Below are 18,942 nucleotides of genomic sequence, written 5' to 3'. Positions count from 1 at the left end.
ACATGGGAATAGCCTTCATAAGGCAAAAATCAGTGGCTTTGATCACATCAAAATTAAGATTTCTTTCTGACATAAGACACATGGGACAGGTGACAGAATGGGAGCTTTTTTGCATTGCCTAAAAATGACAAAAGATAATCTGTCATGAGATTAGAATTTTTAAAAAAGACAAAAAGACTAATATTTAGATTATAAAAGGGACTCCTGCATAAAAAGAAAAAGAGAACTCCAAAAAAGGAAAAATGAACAAGAAACACAAAAACAAAAACGCTAAAAATTCTTGAAGAGATGCAAAATCACCAATAAGGAAAGTAATTCCAACTAAAGAGAGATATCACCTGAATTCCTATTAGGCTGATGAAAAATTAAGCAGCTGAATGTTGCCTACTGAAGGCTAGAATATAAGGTTATGTAGTAGCAGCTGAATGCTGCCTTGTGATGGCTAGAATATAAGGTTATGTAGTAGCAGCTGAATGTTGCCTAGTGATGGCTAGAATATAAGGTTATGCAGTATAGGAGTCATCATGTATTGATGGTTGATTCTAGAGTAATGCAGCCATTCAGGAGAGCAATCTGGCACTATTTTAGGAAATTAGGTATGCACACACTTCACTGACTCAGCAATTCAGATAATTTCTTAAGATCCAAGGACACATGAATGAAGATGTTCATTGCTGCATTACTTGTGAAGGCAAGGAGTTGGAGGCAATCAGGATCTATCACTGGAGCAATGGGCAGGTTAAATGAATAGGTACATGCAAACTTCTGAATACTACAAGGCAGGTAGAAGTCATGGATCAGATGTACATGCAAGAACATGAGGGATCTTTTTTGAAAAAGCAATAAAGAAAAAGTAATAAATGGAATAAAATATAACAGTATCATTTATGTGAATTAAAAACTCAAGCACACACAAAAGCACATTTTTCAAAAATACAGTCAATCCTCACAAATCCCATGTTTGCCAATTCACCTACTTGCTAAAATTTATTTGTAACTCCAGAATCAAAACTTGCAGTGTCTTAGGCCGGGCACGGTGGCTCACACCTGGAATCCCAGCACTTTGGGAGGCCGAGATGGGTGGATCATCTGAGGTCAGGAGTTTGAGACCAGCCTGGCCGACATGGTGAAACTGTCCCTACTAAAAATATCAAAAAGTTAGCCGGGCATGGTGGCGGGCACCTGTAATCCCAGCTACTTGGGTGGCTGAGGCAGGAGAATCACTCAAACCCAGGAGGCGGAGGTTGCAGTGAGCCTAGATCGCGCCATTGCACTCCAGCCTGGGTGACAAGAGCGAAACTCCATCTGGAAAAATAAACAAAAAACTTGCAGTGTCTTGCAGTCATTTGTGGACATGCACAGAATGGCAAAAAAATCTGAGTCACCCACGTGCACATTCCCAGCTGAGATTGAACAAGGCGACATTCCCTTACTTCAGCTCTCATACTGTAAACAAGTGTCCTTTTCACAGTATTTTTTCAAATTTTTGTGCTTGTGATTGGTGATTTCATGTTTTAAATGGCCTCCAAGCAGCAGCACTGAAGTGCTGTCTATTGTGTCTAAGCACAAGAACGCTATGATGTGCCTTACAAAGAAAATATGAGTTAGACACGCTTTATCCAGGCATGAGTTTTAGTGCTGTTGGCCGTGAGTTCAACACTAATGAATCAACAATAGCGATGAAAAAAAGGTGTCTTTAAACAGAAACACACATAAAACAAGGTTATGTACTGGTTATGTCAGTTATCAACTGACAAAAATGCTGTGAATAGAAGCTCACAAGAACCTAACCCTGTATTTCCCGTAAGGGCAATGCCTCAGTATTCACTAAGTCAGTATTCATGATGAGTTTATAGAAAGTAACTACTAAGAATGATGAGAATCAACTGCACAAACAAAAGCACATATATTAAACATATTAGACCAGTCAGCCAGTGAAAGTAGAGAATGGAGACAGACATAGACAAAAGGGAAAAAATAAATTAATTAAATGAGAAGAGACTTGCGCACACCAATTTTAAGGTGCTATGAACAAAGGGGTATGGTAATTCATACTGATAATTCTAAATCTGAGGCCCAAACTAAATAAAAAAGTAAAAACAGAGTAACATTCTAGTAAGAGAGGTAATTCAGTAAATGAATAGCCTACCACAGAGATGTGCTTGCAGAGTTCTAAGTATAAACAATAAACATAAAACATAAACTAAGAAGATGGGGGTAAGGAATCAGAGAAATGTCTTAAGATAAAAAAGATTAACATACCTGAGGTACACTGTGTTTTCCATACTTCCAAAACTTATTCTGTGATAAAAGAGACTTAAATTTCTCCTCCAGAGAATCAAGCTCATTATCAGGTAAAAGGCAAAGCAATTTCTTTAATGCCAATAAGGAACAAGTTACAACCCGGTAGAATTTAGCTTCTCTTTCTTCCTCTGGAACAGTTCTTGATATAAAACAAAATAAATATATTAAAAAATTTAGAATTAGCCAAACTACATATCTGGTGGTCCTATTTAAAACATTTTATCATTAAATATCTACCAAAGTTGCTTTATTTCTATCTTCGACTTCCCCTGTGCCAATGTCCCTCAAAATGTAAACATACAAAGAAATTGAATCACATACTTTACTACTAATACGAGGTGAAAGTAGACGAAAAGCTAAGGCTTGCAATAAGTCAGAAAGTACACCACTCTCAGTAGCATGTACAAGGGTGATCCCAGGGAATGGATATCAAGCCATCTAAGACTATTTTCCCTCAAGGACTCTTAAAACTTTACTTAGAATAGCCCAGGCACGGTGGCTCACACCTGTAATCCCAGCACTTTGGGAGGCTGAGGCGGGCAGATCACGAGGTCAGGAGATCAAGACCATCCTGGCTAACACGGTGAAACCCCCGTCTCTACTAAAAAATACAAAAAAAATTAGCCGGGTGTGGTGGCGGGCGCCTGTAATCCCAGCTACTCGGGAGGCTGAGACAGGAGAATGGGGTGAACCCGGGAGGTGGAGTTTGCAGTGAGCCAAGATACTGCCACTGCACTCTAGCCTGGGCGACAGAGCAAGACTCCGTCTCAAAAAAAAAAAAAAAAAAAAAAAAAAACTTAGAATATAAAAGTAAACAAAATACTTTACTACTCTTTCAACAGAACTATTTATATTCTTCAACCATGTTCAACCAGACCTTAAAATACTTCCTCCTACAACTGTCAAAAAGTAAATGCAGGAAACATCTCTTTCTAATACAACCAAATGTGTAGCTCCCAGGTAATTCAAGTTAAATAGCAGGACAACTTGCAAGTAAAAGCACTTAATACAGGATCTCACATATGGCATTATGTTATTTTCATCTCTACATATATTATTCTTTCTTTTTAAAAATGTCATATTGGGCCGGGCCCAGTGGCTCATGCTTGTAATCCCAACACTTTGGGAGGCTGAGGCGGGTGGATTACCTGAGGTCACGAGTTTGAGACTAGCCTGACCAACATGGTGAAACCCCATCTCTATAAAAAAATACAAAAAAATTAGCCAGGTGTAGGGGTGCATGCCTGTAATCCCAGCTACTCAGGAGGCTTAGGCATGAGAATCACTTGAACCCAGAAGCTAGAGGTTGCAGTAAGCTGGGACTGCGCCACTGCAATCCAGCCTGGGTGACAGAGTGAGACTCTGTCTCAAAAAAAAAAAAAAGTCACACTGAATCATCTGATTACTTAGGAGTGAAACAAATCCTTAACATGAGTTACAACGAAACAATACAACTTACTGCGGGTCACTGAGTGTATCAGGTGTTTCTTTTATAAGATGATCCTGAAGCACCTACAAAGGGGGGAAAGTACCAAAGCCTTTGGTTTTACTGAACTGTCAATGGTGAACAGGTAGAGCCTAGTTAAATAAAATCCATTTTGAAAAATCTCCATAAACCTCATCTTACCTAAGAGCAGAATCAAACAGCGAAAGTGAAAGGTTTGAATTTTACCAATTTTTCTTTTCCTATCAATTCCCAAGGTTAGCTGCTTTAGATACTTCTGCCCCACGCACCTATAAATACTCCTGACCACTTGTTCCTCCATTTCTCTTGCACACAGCAATGAAGTGAATGTGAATCTGGGAGAGAAAGTAGGCTCTGCTTTCCTCTCCCCTCTTTCTATAAGCCTGCTTGCCCACAAAGAACACCATACATTGTGCTCTGCTCCATCACAGAGGAAGGTATGAGGTTTTCAAATATGAGGGAGTCTGTTTCCTCCTGGGGTGCAGTGCAAGGCAGTCCACTGTTCCAGTAACTGCTTTAACAGCAATAACAATAACTAACACTTACTGAGCTTTTGCATGTGCCAGGTATTGCTTTGAGCACATTTTAGGCATTAACTAAATTAATCATCATAACTCCATGAAGTACAAGTTAATTTCTGCTTTACAGATTACGAAATGAAGGCACAGAAACTTGCCCAAGGTCACACACCTAGTTGCTAGCTGATGGCAGAGTGGGACTAGAACCAATGGTGTGACCCAGAGCCCATGTCTTATAGACAGTATGATATATTACCTATAATGCTGACATTTTGATTTTCATTTGCCTAACTCCTCTCTAATACATGGGTTTGGAACTTGAGACAGTTCACTGCCAAGAGCTATAATGAACGGTAACATAGCCAACTAAAGGGAAAATAAAATGGAAGAAATAACCGATATGTTCAATGATTAGTTATCCATCCATGACAAAGCCAAGAACAAATTTATTTTTTAAAGCCTATGAAGAGCCAAATTAGTCGTCTCAAAATCCATTTCCTAAAGCTCTTAGTGTCCAAACTCATGACACTTCACTCTTATAACATTTATAACTTGGCATTTTAAATCAATCAATGATTCTTACGTTACAGATGGGTTAGAGAACTCCATTTGAGCATATGATTAAAGCTACAAACCCTCTCCCTAGAAAAACACCAAACCCTCTCCCTAGAAAAACACATGTGGTACACCTGAGAAATGAAGAATGGAAGAACCTAAATGGGGTACTAGAATCAAGTAATGTGTCGGGGGGTGCTGGATGAAGAGATTAGGTAGGTAAGCAGGGATCAGATCATGCAGAGCCTTGTATGTCAAGACAAGAAATTTGAACTTAAAGTGTAATGGAGAGCCACAGGAAGGACGGCTAATTGAAAGGAGGAAGGAAAGCAGGGAGAGAGGGTCAGATGGAAATGTTTAAGTAGGGTTATACAGAGGGTGTTATGGAAACACAGGAGTACTAAATAAGGCAATAAATGCAAGCATAGATTTTTTTAAAAATTATCAATTCCCTCCTCACTTCTACTTCATCTACTTTTATTTCTCAACATAATTCTAACAACTTTGTTGTCTGGTTTTTCTAGTCCATATATTGGGAATAGCAAATGAAGGGGGAAGAAATGAGACACTACTAGAAACAGACACACTGAAAGACACAAACAGGTATGGCTGGTAACTTTTTATGAGAAAGTTATGGCAAAAGTGTTGGCCCAGTGTGGATAAACTTTATCTGATAGTGGGAGTATAAATTTGTTTGGCCTTTTGAAGGGCCATTTATCATTATCTACAAAAATTTTTAATGTTCTTATCCTTTGGCCCAACATATACTTACTAGAAGTTCTAGTAAGTATCACTCCCACAAGGGTATGAAGAGATCTACTCAAGAATGTTTACTGAAATAGCATTCGTTATGATAAAAATTGGAAAAACAATCCAAATGTATATTAATCTAAAAAGTTAAATAAACTATAGTACATCCATGTATAGTAATACCAGAGAGCCAATAAAAAGAAAAAGACACCAAGTTACATCTATATATATATATATATATATATATATATATATATATGGATAGATATGGAAACACGAGAGAAAATAATTTTAGATTTATTTTTAGATATATTGCTTGTTTAGATTATATAAAACATGTCTACTTTTTAAAAATATAATTAAGACTTCAAAATTAAAATGGAAAATTTAAACACTGTAGAAAGATCCAATCCAAAATGCTAATTTTGTTAAAGATCCAAAATGGTTATTTAACTAAGCAGAATTTTAAAAAGGCAACCTTCAGTTTGAAATACTATACTTCCTCATTCCCCTACAATCCCAAGTAAAAGAGCTGTCATTATGCTTATAACCCTTAAATACTTAAAAAAAAATTGATTCAGAATGATTCCAGAACTTACACTTGTAATTTCATCCTTACAAAATGCTAAGGCTTCAGGTTGCTTGCTTGGAGGAAAAGCCGCTTCAAATGCATCTTTTGCTGCAAACGCAGCTGGTGTGTAAGTATCACACTGAGCCATTAGCCAATATCCCATTAAACTTTTTAAGTAGGGAGCCAACTGTTTCTTTACTTTAAGGATAAGTTTTTCAAAAGCTTGTTGTGTGGCTTCGCGGACCCGACGGTCATGATCCTATTAAAAATATAAATGTGATTTAAAATAGCTCTAGCCCATAAAAACAACCACAGACATTTCTGGATATGCTATAATGACCCATTACCAAGAATTCACCTATGTATTCAGCTAAACTGAAATCATTTTTTTAAATCAATAATTTGGAGGTTTTTAAATCAGAAACTATGTAAAATAATTTATTAATTTTTCTTTCTCCCCTTCTTCCAATGAGATAGGATTGTATTCAAGACAGATTCAAAGTTGGGCCTTGAGGCCGAGCCTGGTGGCTCATGCCTATAATCTCAGTACTTTCAGTGGCCGAGGCAGGTGGATTATTTGCAGTCAGGAGTTTAAGACCAGCCTGGGCCAGGCGCGGTGGCTCACGCTTGTAATCCCAGCACTTTGGGAGGCCGAGGCGGGTGGATCACGAGGTCAGGAGATCGAGACCACGGTGAAACCCCGTCTCTACTAAAAAATACAAAAAAAATTAGCCGGGCGTGGTGGCGGGCGTCTGTAGTCCCAGCTACTCGGAGAGGCTGAGGCAGGAGAATGGCGTGAACCCGGGAGGCGGAGCTTGCAGTGAGCCGAGATTGCGCCACTGCACTCCAGCCTGGGTGACAGAGCAAGACTCCGTCTCAAAAAAAAAACAAAAAAACAAAAAAACAAAAAACAAAAAACAAAAACAAAAACAAAAAAGACCAGCCTGGCCAACATGGTGAAACCCCATCTCTACTAAAAATACAAAAAATTAGCGGGGCATAGTGGCACACACCTGTAATCTCAGCTACTCAGGAGGCTAAGGCAGGAGAATCACTTGAACCCAGGAGACGAGGTTGCAGTGAACAGAGATCGCGCCACTGCACTCCAGCCTGGGTGACAGAATGAGATTCCGTCTCAATTAAAAAAAAAAAAAAAAAAGTTGGGTCTTCAATAATTAAGCAACTCACTCTCATTATTCTGCAGCAAATATACAGGGAATAAAATGACTGTCAAAATTTATTAAAACTGGAAAGCACCTGGGTAATTCTCTAGTAACAACCTAATTTCTGAAAACAGACTTCCTAAATGTTCTTCATAACCCAAACAATCCAATCTTTTTTTAGTTTTTTAAAGACATTGTCTTGCTCTATTGTCCTGGCTGGAGTGCAGTGGTGCAATCTTGGCTCACTGCAACCTCCGCCCCCTGGGTTCAAGCGATTCTCCTGCCTCAGCCTCCCAAGTTGCTGGGATTACAGGCATCCATCACCACACCTGGCTAATTTTTGTATTTTTAGTAGAAACAGGGTTTCACCATGTTGGCCAGGCTGGTCTCGAACTCCTGACCTCAAGTGATCTGCCCACCTCAGCCTCCCAAAGTGCTGGGATTACAGGCATGAGCCACCATACCAGGCCCCAATCTCCTGTTTTTATTTCCACGCTCTGTTCAAGTGTTAACAATTCAATCTGCATAACAATGCTAACATAACATTTAATAACCCTCACCAAAAATCAACATTATAAATTTGAGAGTCTCCATGACTCCAACCAAAAAATATACAACAGAAATAAACTAGCAAAGTTTTAATACTTACAAGTGAAATTTTGCAAAAAATTCTTGGCCAATATGGAAGAACTCCTTTCACAGTTTCTGTGTCTCTCTCTGTACACATGGTTCCAAATTCCTGCATAGCCTAAAAGTAAGTTATTAACATCATTAGGATTAACAACCGTAATACTGGTTATTGATTATTCTGTTCTGGAAGCCTTGTCTATTTTATGTAATAGGAGAATACACTATTTCTGTTTATGCCATATGAGACTAGTTTGAAGAGCTCCTTCACAGGCTACCATGGTAGAAACTCTTCAGTTGCTTTTTAAAGAATAAAACACCTACAAACAAAAAACCTCATTTAAAGTTACAAGGTCAAAGTTACATTCCCTAATGGGAAAAACTATAGGCAAAATTCCAAAGCAGTTTAAAAAAGTTCAGTGTAACAAACTAATTTACAACCTAGAAAATAAATATCAACTAAGTTTAACACTCTGTGTCAGAAAAAAGTAGTTATAAAAGAATTTAGCAATAAATTGTTCATTTTTCTTTACATAAAACATGCTAATGGCATTTTATTTTAACAAAGGGATTTTCTTGATAACTTTTATGAAAACAAGAAAACTTGCTTTTAATTTTGTGGTGACATCTTTCTTCGAAAGTTTCCGCAGCACCATTCGGAAATCGGAATCTACAAGACTGTCAATTTCTTCAGCTCCTTGAATAGCAGGAACATAGCCTAGGTCACTCTGAGATGTTCCAAAACCAATAAATCCAGGCACTGTTCCCTGTTCTTTGGCAAGGAGTTCTGCAGCTCGGCCACTGTTTGAAGGCTGATAAGAAAATTACGGAGAAAAAAAGTCAGAGTCCAGGAAGGGTTCAAAACTTAACTTTATAATTCCTTGGCTATTCCCATGGTCAGAATGGGCTTTTATTTTATTTTCTTTTTTCCTAGCCTAAAATTTCATCTATTGCAAAGTTCCCCAAAGTTTAATGGTTTTGTTGCCAAGAATCTATCAATACCGATCCTAGAAATTATTTCGTTTCCTAAACATTAGAATGTTTTGTAAACCGTGGATACAATCCATTAGTGGCTCATGGTATCAATATAACGGACCATGACAGAATTTTAAAGAAATTGATTAAAATTTTTAAAATCAGAATGTATCACATGTGGTAAAATTTTCATAAATGCTGTTTTATGATTTTTTTATTTCCAACTTTCATATAAATAGTATGTATATACATATGTATACTATGTAATGATGTAAAATTAACTCATAAATAGAACCCATCCTTTCATTCACCCATCAAATGAACAAATATTTATTAAACAATCACAATGGCCCAGGTCTAACCATAGCTGCCTCTAGACTGGGAGTTCCTGGAGGGTGGATACACTCATTTCCACATACTCCAAAGCCTAGCCTAACCTCTTTGGGCTAAAATTACATTATTATAGCCATAAAAATCAATACAACAGTCAATCTATAATACACACTCCTTTGTTTTGAATCGTAGTCAGTGGTTTCTTTGACTGATACACAATATAGTAGTCTTCTACTAAAAGGAGGTTAGTTGATACAGAGAAAGAAAATATTTGAACTGCTAAAAGAAATTAACTTATTGTTATCTAAACAGAAAATGCTTCAGTTTGACCACTAAGCTGACATCACAACCCATCTAAACTCATCTATTTCTTATTTCTCTATAAGCATGTTTGCCAACGGTTATCCAAATGTGTGATTCAAATTGCTCATACCGGCCGGGCACAGTGGCTCACGCCTGTAATCCCAGCACTTTGGGAGGCCCAAGGCGGGCAGATCACGAGGTCAGGAGTTCGAGACCAGCCTGGCCAACATGGTGAAACCCCATCTCTACCAAAGATACAAAAAATTAACTGGGCATGGTGGCGCACGCCTGTAATCCCAGCTGCTTGGGAGGCTGAGGCAAGAGAATTGCTTGAACCGGAAGGCGGACTTTGCAATGAGCCAAGATTGCACCAGTGCACTCCAGCCTGGGTGACAGGGCGAGACTCTGTCTCACAAAAAAAAAAAAAATTGCTCATACCGGCCAGGCAAGGTGGCTCATGCCTGTAATCCCAACACTTTGGGAGGTCAACGCGGGTGGATCATTTGAGCCCTGGAGTTCGAAACCAGCCTGGGCAACATGACAAAACCCTGTCTCTACTAAAAACACAAAAATTAGCCAGGCGTGGTGGCATGTGCCTGTAATCCCACCTACTCAGGTGGCTGAGTCATGAGAATTGCTTGAACCTGGGAGGCTGAGGTTGCAGTGGGCCAAGATCGTGCCACTGCATTCCCCCCAGGGCAACACAGCGAGGCTCTGTCTCAAAAAAAAAAAAAAATTGCTAATACCTAGCAAAAGTGTGTTTGGAAAATTCATCTGACAAGGAATAATCTGGCCTACTTCCTAAACTGAATTCAGTGAACAGGAAAGAAAATGATGGCCTGCATTACATTTTTTTTCAATCTGTAGCATTTAAGACTAATTCCAAAAAAGGTTCTCTATTTTTTTTTTTTAAGTGAAAGTAAGTTTATTAAGAAAATAGGTCAGGCGCGGTGGTTCATGTCTGTAATCCCAGCACTTTAGGAATAATTAGTGAATTCTAATTCTAAAAACTAAATATGATGACTTTAGGATATCAGAATTTTCTACAATCTCATGTGTAAATGGTTTTATTATGAAACAGAATAAAAAACTAATTATTGCTAAAATCTAAAGGAGTTGAGGCTGAAATAACAGAATTAGGAGTGATAACTAGGGGCAAAAGAGAAGGTATCAAATTTCCAGTCTCCAATTTAAAAGTAACAAGTTACTTTTAATTTAAAATATAGTTACTCTTATGATCTTTGTATGCTAAGTGCTGTACCCATAGCTCAATAAAAAGAAACAATTCTATTTATGGCACTTTTTTTTTTGTACTATGCCTACTTCTGTCTACATTCTTTCATGCCTAGCTTCTAGAGTTACTTGTGGTGGCAATCCTGAGTCTACAAAGACCAAACCAAGGAAGACTTACAAGACCTTTCACCATCTAACCTCAACTTTTCCCAGTCTTATCTCCTGCCACTCTTTCCTTCCCTTGCCCCACTTCCTTCTCCCTTCTCCAAATTATGCTGCCATCATTCATGCCCTAGTACCAAACCGAATTCGAAGTTCTCGGGCAGGGCATGGTGGCTTACACCTGTAATCCCAGCACTTTAGGAGGCTGAGCGTATCTTTGGGCGGATCACTTCCGGCCAGGAGTTTGAGACCAGCCTGGCCAACATGGCAAAACCCTGTCTCTATTAAAAAGACAAAAAATTAGCCAGGTGTGATGGTGCACGCCTGTAATCCCAGCTACTCGAGAGGCTGAGGCAACAAAACTGCTTGAAACTGGGAGGTGGAGGTTGCAGTGACCCAAGACTCTGTCTCAAAAAAAAAAAAAAAAAGTTATCTATGTGATGGCCTTTCACAATTTGATCTTTATATAACCTTTTCTCTCTACCCGAAAACGCTTCCTTTCTTTTCACTGCCTGACAAACTCCTACTCATCTTTCAGACTCACGTTTGCAACACTTGCCTTCCTCCATTCTCTTCCATTCTCCCACATTCTTCTTCTAATACCTGCATCATAATTCTTTAATATAACATTTGCTTCCATATGTGTCTGTATCATCAAACTAATAGTTCAAGAACAGCAGACATCTATTATCTCTGAATACCTGACATCCAGTATCAAAGTCTTCTATTGAAGACTTTGCCACATTAAAGTTAAAATCCCAACTCCACAACTTCCTGGCTACATGAGCTTAGGCAAGCTAATTTCTCTAAACCTCAGTTTCATCACATTTAAAATGAGATATGAGTAATTAATTCATTACTTGGGTTGTTTTCATGATTAAGCATAAGTTTTTAAATCACCATAGTAATAACTGATTCCAGCAAGAATCAAAGGGTGCTCAAACCATTAGGTGAAAGTTTGTGGAAGAGCAGGACATTCACAGTTTCAAACTAACATTATTTGTTATTAGCCAATGGAAAAATATAACTTTATAATGGACAACACCTTAACCAACTAATTAAACAAATACCACCAATAAGGGAACAAACAGGTGCAAAGTGCCCCTGGTGTGATGCACTGAGAAAGACTCATCATCTATGAAGAATTCCTTCTAAAAATTGTTTAGCCTGAATTTAATCATAAGGAAACAACTAGATGAATCTGAATTAATCAAACAAGTGGCCCAGGCTCTTCCAAATTTTGTTAAAAAAGACACTCCTCTCTCCGCTTAAACAGTACTGACAAACTGTCTAGATCAAAGAAACCCAAATGGTAACTAAATGGAATGAGAGATCCTTGACTGAATCTCAAATGTTAAAACGGTTTGTCTTTTTAAAAAAGTCCCAGCCTGGGCAACATGGCAAAACTCTGTCCCTACAAAAATTAGCTAGCCGTGATGGCCTGTACCTGTAGCCCTAGCTACTGGAAAGGCTAAGCTGGGAAGATCACTTGAACCCGAGAGGCGGAGATTGCAGTGAGCCAACTTCACGCCTCTGCACTCCAGCCTGGGTAACAGATGAGACTCTGTCCCCGAAAAAAGAAAAAAAAAAGATTAGCCAGGAGTCCTAGCTACTAAGGAGGCTGAGGTGGGAGGACTGACCGCTTGAGCCCAAGAGGTTGACATTGCAGTGGGCCATGATCATACCACCACACTCCAGGTTTGGAGACAGAGCGACCCTGTCTTACAAAAAAAAAAAAAGAGGCTGGGCGCGGTGGCTCATGCTTGTAATCCCAGCACTTTGGGAGGCCGAGGCGGGTGGATCACGAGGTCAGGAAATCGAGACCATGGTGAAACCCCGTCTCTACTAAAAATACAAAAAATTAGCCGGGCGTGGTGGCGGGCGCCTGTAGTCCCAGCTACTCGGAGAGGCTGAGGCAGGAGAATGGCGTGAACCCGGGAGGCGGAGCTTGCAGTGAGCCGAGATTGTGCCACTGCACTCCAGCCTGGGCGACAGAGCAAGACTCCGTCTCAAAAAAAAAAGAAAGAAAGAAAAATAAAAAAGAGAACATTATTGGGATAACTACAGAAGTCTAAATACAAAGCTGTATCCTGGATTACAGTACTACACAAAAGTCAAAGTTTCTGCATGCTATAACCATTATTATAATTGCTGCAGGCTAGAAAATGGCATAGTTTTTAGAAGATACATGCTGATGTATTTAGGAGTTAAGAGTCCCGACTTCTGCAACTAACTCTCATACAGTTCAGAAAAATACATAAATTAAGAGAGAAAGCAAATGCAACCAAGTATTAGCAATTGGTGAATGTAGGTAAAGAGCATATGGGATGTCACTCTAATATTCTTGCAACTTTTCCTCATAAGAACTTTTCAAATATAAAACATTTGAGAAAATCTGTTAAGTAAAAAACATTAAATGAGGATGCAAGTAAAGTGCTTAGCACAGTAACACAATAGGTTGCTATAATTGTTAATACTGTTATTATCTTCCAAAACAGATTAAGTGACAGATCTAAGAAAATGTGACATTGAAATCACTAGAATTAACTATATCAGAAACAGGAAAAAAAAAAGCATTCTCAAAAAACTGGACTGTAGTATAATAAATCTAACGCCATAAAAAAATACCATAACAAAACCCCTTATCGTGTAGTTTTACACGAACCCACTTTAAGGTCGTCTTTAAACAAGTACTTAGTGAGCGTTTATTAGGTACCAGTCTGTTCTAGGCTCCGAGGATAGAAACATTTGCTTTCAAAATACTTACATCCTAGTGAACCAAGACAATAAATGTCATAAATATAATGGAGTAAAATAAAGTAGGAAGAACAGGGAGTGGGGAAGGGCTACAAGAGGGTGATCATGGGAGACCTCATTGAGGTGTCGAGAGCAAAGTTTGGAGCCACCTAACTGAAGAGCGTTGGGAGCCGGCCAGGTAGTCAAGGCACAGTGAAGAGATCAGTGTGACCGGATAAAGTAAGCCAAGAGGAGGGGACTGCAGATAGAAACGGGTAACAGGCAGTCCAGAAACCAAATATACCATCCTAAGAGCTTTAGCTTAGGAGAAGCCACTGTAGGTAGCAAAGGAGAGGCACAATCTGCGGTAACCTCCACAGTGGGTTCACTTTAACATTCTCCCCTGTCCTTCCTAGCGCCGCCCTCCCCCAACCAACCCCGCTACCTCGGCCAGATCACCTTCCAGTGAACCTGACACATTATCATTTCTTCATGACTATTGTGGGTGTGTGCTCGGATGGGGACAGCTCTGGCATGGTACATCTTTTCTCTCACGATTCCCCAATCTGCTCAGAGATAACCCAAACCGCCCTCAGGGACGCACATACAACAGAGAGGTCACAGTCGACAGGGAAACACATGCCTCCCCATAGCCGCCCTCCACACACCCTCCAGCAACGCGCTGGGCGGTGCCAGCCGCCTCGAAGCGAGGCTCCCGGGTCGGCCGAGCCAGCCTCCGCTCACCCTAAGGTTCCCTTTAGTTCGCTGCTTGTTCTTCCCGCCCATGGTCGCGGTTGCAGCTGTACTCTGAGCACTCAGACCCCGGTTGACACGTCCGGGACACAACTTCCGGTCTCTGGCGCCGGAAGAGGACTCACTGTAATAACTTCCCCCGGGCCCTTTTCCACCACTCACCCTGTCCATTTGCTGCCCCACTTCCGCTCCCGCCTCCCGCTGTGTCCCTGACCATCCGCCACCGGAGACGTCACGGCTAAAGCCACGCCTGTCTGAGTGATGTCATTCCTGGCCAATAGGAAGCCAAGCATTGGACCCGTGGCGCCAAATCCTGTCCTCCCCGCTTTTAGAAGCTAGGTTTGTTCCTTGCTTAGTGGGTAGGAAACTGGCGTGAATCATCAGAGGGGCAGTTTCACATAAGGGTAGCATTAGAATGTTATGGTAGAGGCTGTGGGAAGACGGGAATGTTTTAGACTTTCAACACGATGCAATCATCAGTATCACCTGGGCGTTTGTTAGAAAAGGCCAACTCGGGCCCCTCAGAACTCCTGAATCAGATCCTGCATTTTGACAGTATTCCCAAGTCTTGTTAAAATTTGATTACTGCTGTAGGCAATATTCTCTCTAAATCTCCCCTCCCCGTCCCCTTTTATTCATATTGAAACTGTTACGTGCAGTTTAGGAAAGAGGATAATGTGGGAGTCCCTATTAAAATTTGAAATGTACAAATCCTATAACCTATTGATTGTGCGACTCAGAATCACACCAGAGAAACAAGTAAATATGTGCTGGTTATTGTATCTTGTCCACGCAGTCACCCTTTTATACTCAACTCCGTGTTACTGGGGGGCTTCTGCTAGATTCCACCAACAGGGCGAACTAGAGGGAAACAAAGGCAAGAGGAAGAAGGGACTTGCTCCATTCTGTGAGCATCATGCCAGCAGCAGCTGCCTTTTATCGTGGCAGGAGCAATTGCTTTATACAGCAGGTGGTTTTAATCTCCATCCTTTTTCCAACAATCACAGAATCAGCCTTATTGCACCCCTCAGAGATCACAGCAGCAGTCAGTGCCCTCCTCAGAGATCTGAATTCTACCTTCGTGCGGCCCCTCCCCTGAACTCCTGAGATAGCCAGTGTTTGAGCCACCTCCTCAGAAGTTTGAGCCCCAACACCATGGGATCCCTTCTTTGTGCTCCAGAGATCCAGCAACAGCCAGCCATCACCCTCTCTTCATTCTTCATAGGCCTGAACTAAGGTGTTCAGGGCCCTCCTTCAAGCTTTTAGGTTCTGATGACTCCAACCACTTCTTTTGTTCCATCCTTTCCTAGCTCTAGGAATGGTAGCTACTACCTGCAGTGATTACCTCTGTTACCTTTTATAATTCCTTTTGACCAATTTCCCATATTAAAATATTTCTCAATAACTAATGTGATTTCTGTTTCCTGACTGGATCCTGATTTTAAAATGCACACAAAAGCTGGGTGCGGTGGCTCACGCCTGTAATCCCAGCACTTTGGGAGGCCGAGGCAGGTGGATCACCTGATGTCAGGAGTTCGAGACCAGCCTGGCCAACATGGCAAAACCCCGTCTCTACTAAAAATACGAAAATTAGCTAGTCGTGGTGGCAGGCGCCTGCAATCCTAGCTACTTGGAAGGCTGAGGCACGAGAATCTCTTGAACCCGCGAGGCGAAGGTTGCAGTTAGCCGAGATCACGCCACTGCACTCCAGCGGGGGTGACAGAGCAGACTGTCTCAAAAAAAAAAGTCACACAAAGAGACATATTACAGGATGTTCAGAAAAACTTTATAATAGGAAGATAATTGTAAGCAACCTATGTTTATATATTGGAGAACTGCTAAATAAATTATATGTATTCAATAAGCTATTAGGCAGCATTTAAGAAGAATAAGGTCTATCTGTACACACATAGGAAGAATTCTAAGACACATTCTTAAATAAAAAGCAAATACCAAGTAATATATACAGTATGATACCATTTGTGTTTTTAAAACCCACAACACGATAATATATATATATATATTTATGCATACATATATATAATATAAATACAGAGAATAGGCCGGGTGCGCTAGCTCATGCCTGTAATCCCAACACTTGGGGAGGCCGAGGCGGGTGGATTGCTTGACGTCAGGAGTTTGAGACAATCCTGGCCAGCATGGTGAAACCCCATTTAGTATTTTGCTACTAAAATACAAAAATTAGCTGGGCATAGTGGCAGGCGGCTGTAATCCCAGCTACTAGGGAGGCTGAGGCAGGAGAATTGCTTGAACCCAGGAGGTGGAGGTTGCAGTGAGCCGAGATCATGCCTCTGCACTTCAGCCTGGGTGACAAAGTAAAACTCTGTCTCAAAAAAAAAAAAAAAAAAATAGAATAAAGATCTGCAAGAATACATACCAGTCTGATCATTGTAGTTACTTTTTGTGGGAAAAAGTGGCAAGAAAAGAGATTAGGGTTATGAGTTATAGTCAAAGGAAATTAAGCCTTACCTGTAAGATTTTATTTTATACAAGGATAACATCCTCATGTATTAATTATGTAATCAACTCAGGCTGGGCGTGGTGACTGATGCCTATAATCCCAGCACTTTGGGAGGCCAAGGTGGGTGGATCACCTGAGATCAGGAATTCAAGCCCAGCCTGGCCACGGTGGTGAAACCTCGTCTCTACCAAAAATACAAAAACTAGCTAGGTACGGTGGCACCCACCTGTAATCCCAGCTACGCGGGAGGCTGAGGCAGGAGAATTGCTTGAACCCACGAGGCAGAGGTTGCAGTGAGCTGAGATCGCGCCACTGCACCCCAGCCTGGGCAACAGAACAAGACTCCTTCTCAAAAAAAAAAAAAATCAACTCAACAAATATTAAATTGTTTGTTTAAAATAAATCATTGGTTACATAAATCGTGGTACATTGGTTATACAAATTGTAGTGTCCTCATTCTCGAGAGTTATATAATATAGCTGCAAACAGTTTAACACATTGGAAACACTACTAGATATCATGCCATTCACTGAAAATGTGGGTGTCATATATCAAAAATGCTACAGAAGGGGAAGATTAACGTGTGCTTGAGTAGTCAGGCTTTCCAAGCCGAAGCCCAAAGCTTGGAAAACATTAGGAAAAGCAAAGTAAAAGGGAGAATATTCAAAATGGGGATGAGAAAGGGACAGAGACGGTGAGTTGGATTAGCACGGATTTTGGAAAGGACAGTCAAGAATCTAGCCTGACTTCAGTACAGACTTACCCAGAAAAAAAAAAAAAACTTGAAGGACAAGACCGGCATGATTATCTGTGCTCCTATTTACTAATTGTTTCCTAAATTCTGTCTGTTCTTGCTGGAAATATCTCCTGATTTCATTTCCCTGTATTCTGATGAGACTTTCCACCTTTCGCAACAGGGATCCATGCCTCTTGCCATGTTCCTCAACTACTCCAGGCCACACAGATCTCTCTTCGATTTTCCTAGGGCATCAACTTATAACTGGTTTATTTTTTTACCCAGAAGTCAGTAGGATATTACTGCTTTGGGAACTTGAAAATAGTCTCATTGATTTAACAGTTTCTCATGTTTAGATTTTCCAGCAAGACTGTAAATCCTTTGAAGGTGAGGCTGTCTCCACGGTACTCTAAACAGTGCCTGCCAAAGTAGATATCCGCAAATTTGTTTTAATTGATTCATACGAGGTTTTAGAAATCAGAAAATAATTGTTTCTATCAATACAGTAGGTGATAGGGAGAAAAAGTTTGGACAGAAGAACATTTAAAATAATATTTAATTTTTGTCAAAATGTAAATGTTTATGTCAAGAAATGTCGGCTGGGTGCAGCGGCTCACGCCTGTAATCCCAACACTTTGGGAGGCCAAGCCAGGAGGATTACCTGAGGTCAGGAGTTCGAGACCAGCCTGGCCAACATGGCGAAAACTTGTCTCTACCAAAAATACAAAAATTAGCCAGGCGTAGTGGTGTGTGCCTGTAATCCTACATACTCGGGAGTCTGAGACAGGAGAATCACTTGAACCCACGAGGCAGAGGTTGCACTGAGCTGAGGTCACACCACTGCACTCCAGCCTGGGCAACACAGCAAGACTCTGTCTCAAAAGGAAAAAACAAAAAAGAAATGTCAATACTTTTAAGGCCAAGATTAGAAACTCTTCAGAAATCAGGTTGGGAGTTTAAAAAAAAAAGAGAGATTTGAAACTCTCCCTTCTTCATTCATAATTATTAATATTATAAATTCTTGTTTTCACAGATTAAGAGTTACACATCAGAATTATAGCCTTTTTTCCCTAAGTAAATATTAGGCATGCCTTACAGAAGTCTGATGTTAAAATAATCTTACCCATCCAGACAAGTTTCTAAGGAGGAAAATCAGATGTCAAGCACTTAAAAATATATTTCAGCCGGGCGAGGTGGCTCACGCCTGTAATCCCAGCACTTTGGGAGGCCGAGGTGGGCGAATCATGAGGTCAGGAGATTGAGACCATTCTAACAC

General features: G+C 40.4%; 1 protein-coding gene across 1 annotated transcript in view; it reads right to left on the bottom strand.

The window, feature by feature from the left end:
• The window catches only part of LTN1 (listerin E3 ubiquitin protein ligase 1), a 67,651-nt gene extending 53,026 nt beyond the window's left edge, over positions 1-14,625 (bottom strand). The window contains exons 1-6 of the mRNA XM_032175034.2: positions 14,440-14,625; positions 8,562-8,765; positions 7,976-8,074; positions 6,192-6,422; positions 3,764-3,816; positions 2,263-2,443 (exon numbers count right to left, since the gene is read on the bottom strand). Of these exons, the coding sequence (XP_032030925.1) occupies positions 2,263-2,443; positions 3,764-3,816; positions 6,192-6,422; positions 7,976-8,074; positions 8,562-8,765; positions 14,440-14,619 (948 nt within the window). The 5' untranslated portion in view covers positions 14,620-14,625. The remainder of the gene's footprint in view (positions 1-2,262; positions 2,444-3,763; positions 3,817-6,191; positions 6,423-7,975; positions 8,075-8,561; positions 8,766-14,439) is intronic.
• Positions 14,626-18,942: the final 4,317 nt, after the last annotated feature.

Source organism: Hylobates moloch, unplaced genomic scaffold (assembly GCF_009828535.3).
Source record: "Hylobates moloch isolate HMO894 unplaced genomic scaffold, HMol_V3 SCAFFOLD_14, whole genome shotgun sequence".
Classification (NCBI taxonomy): domain Eukaryota; kingdom Metazoa; phylum Chordata; class Mammalia; order Primates; family Hylobatidae; genus Hylobates; species Hylobates moloch.
Note: the sequence above shows the minus strand (reverse complement) of the source record. Positions and strands in the feature narration are given on the sequence as shown.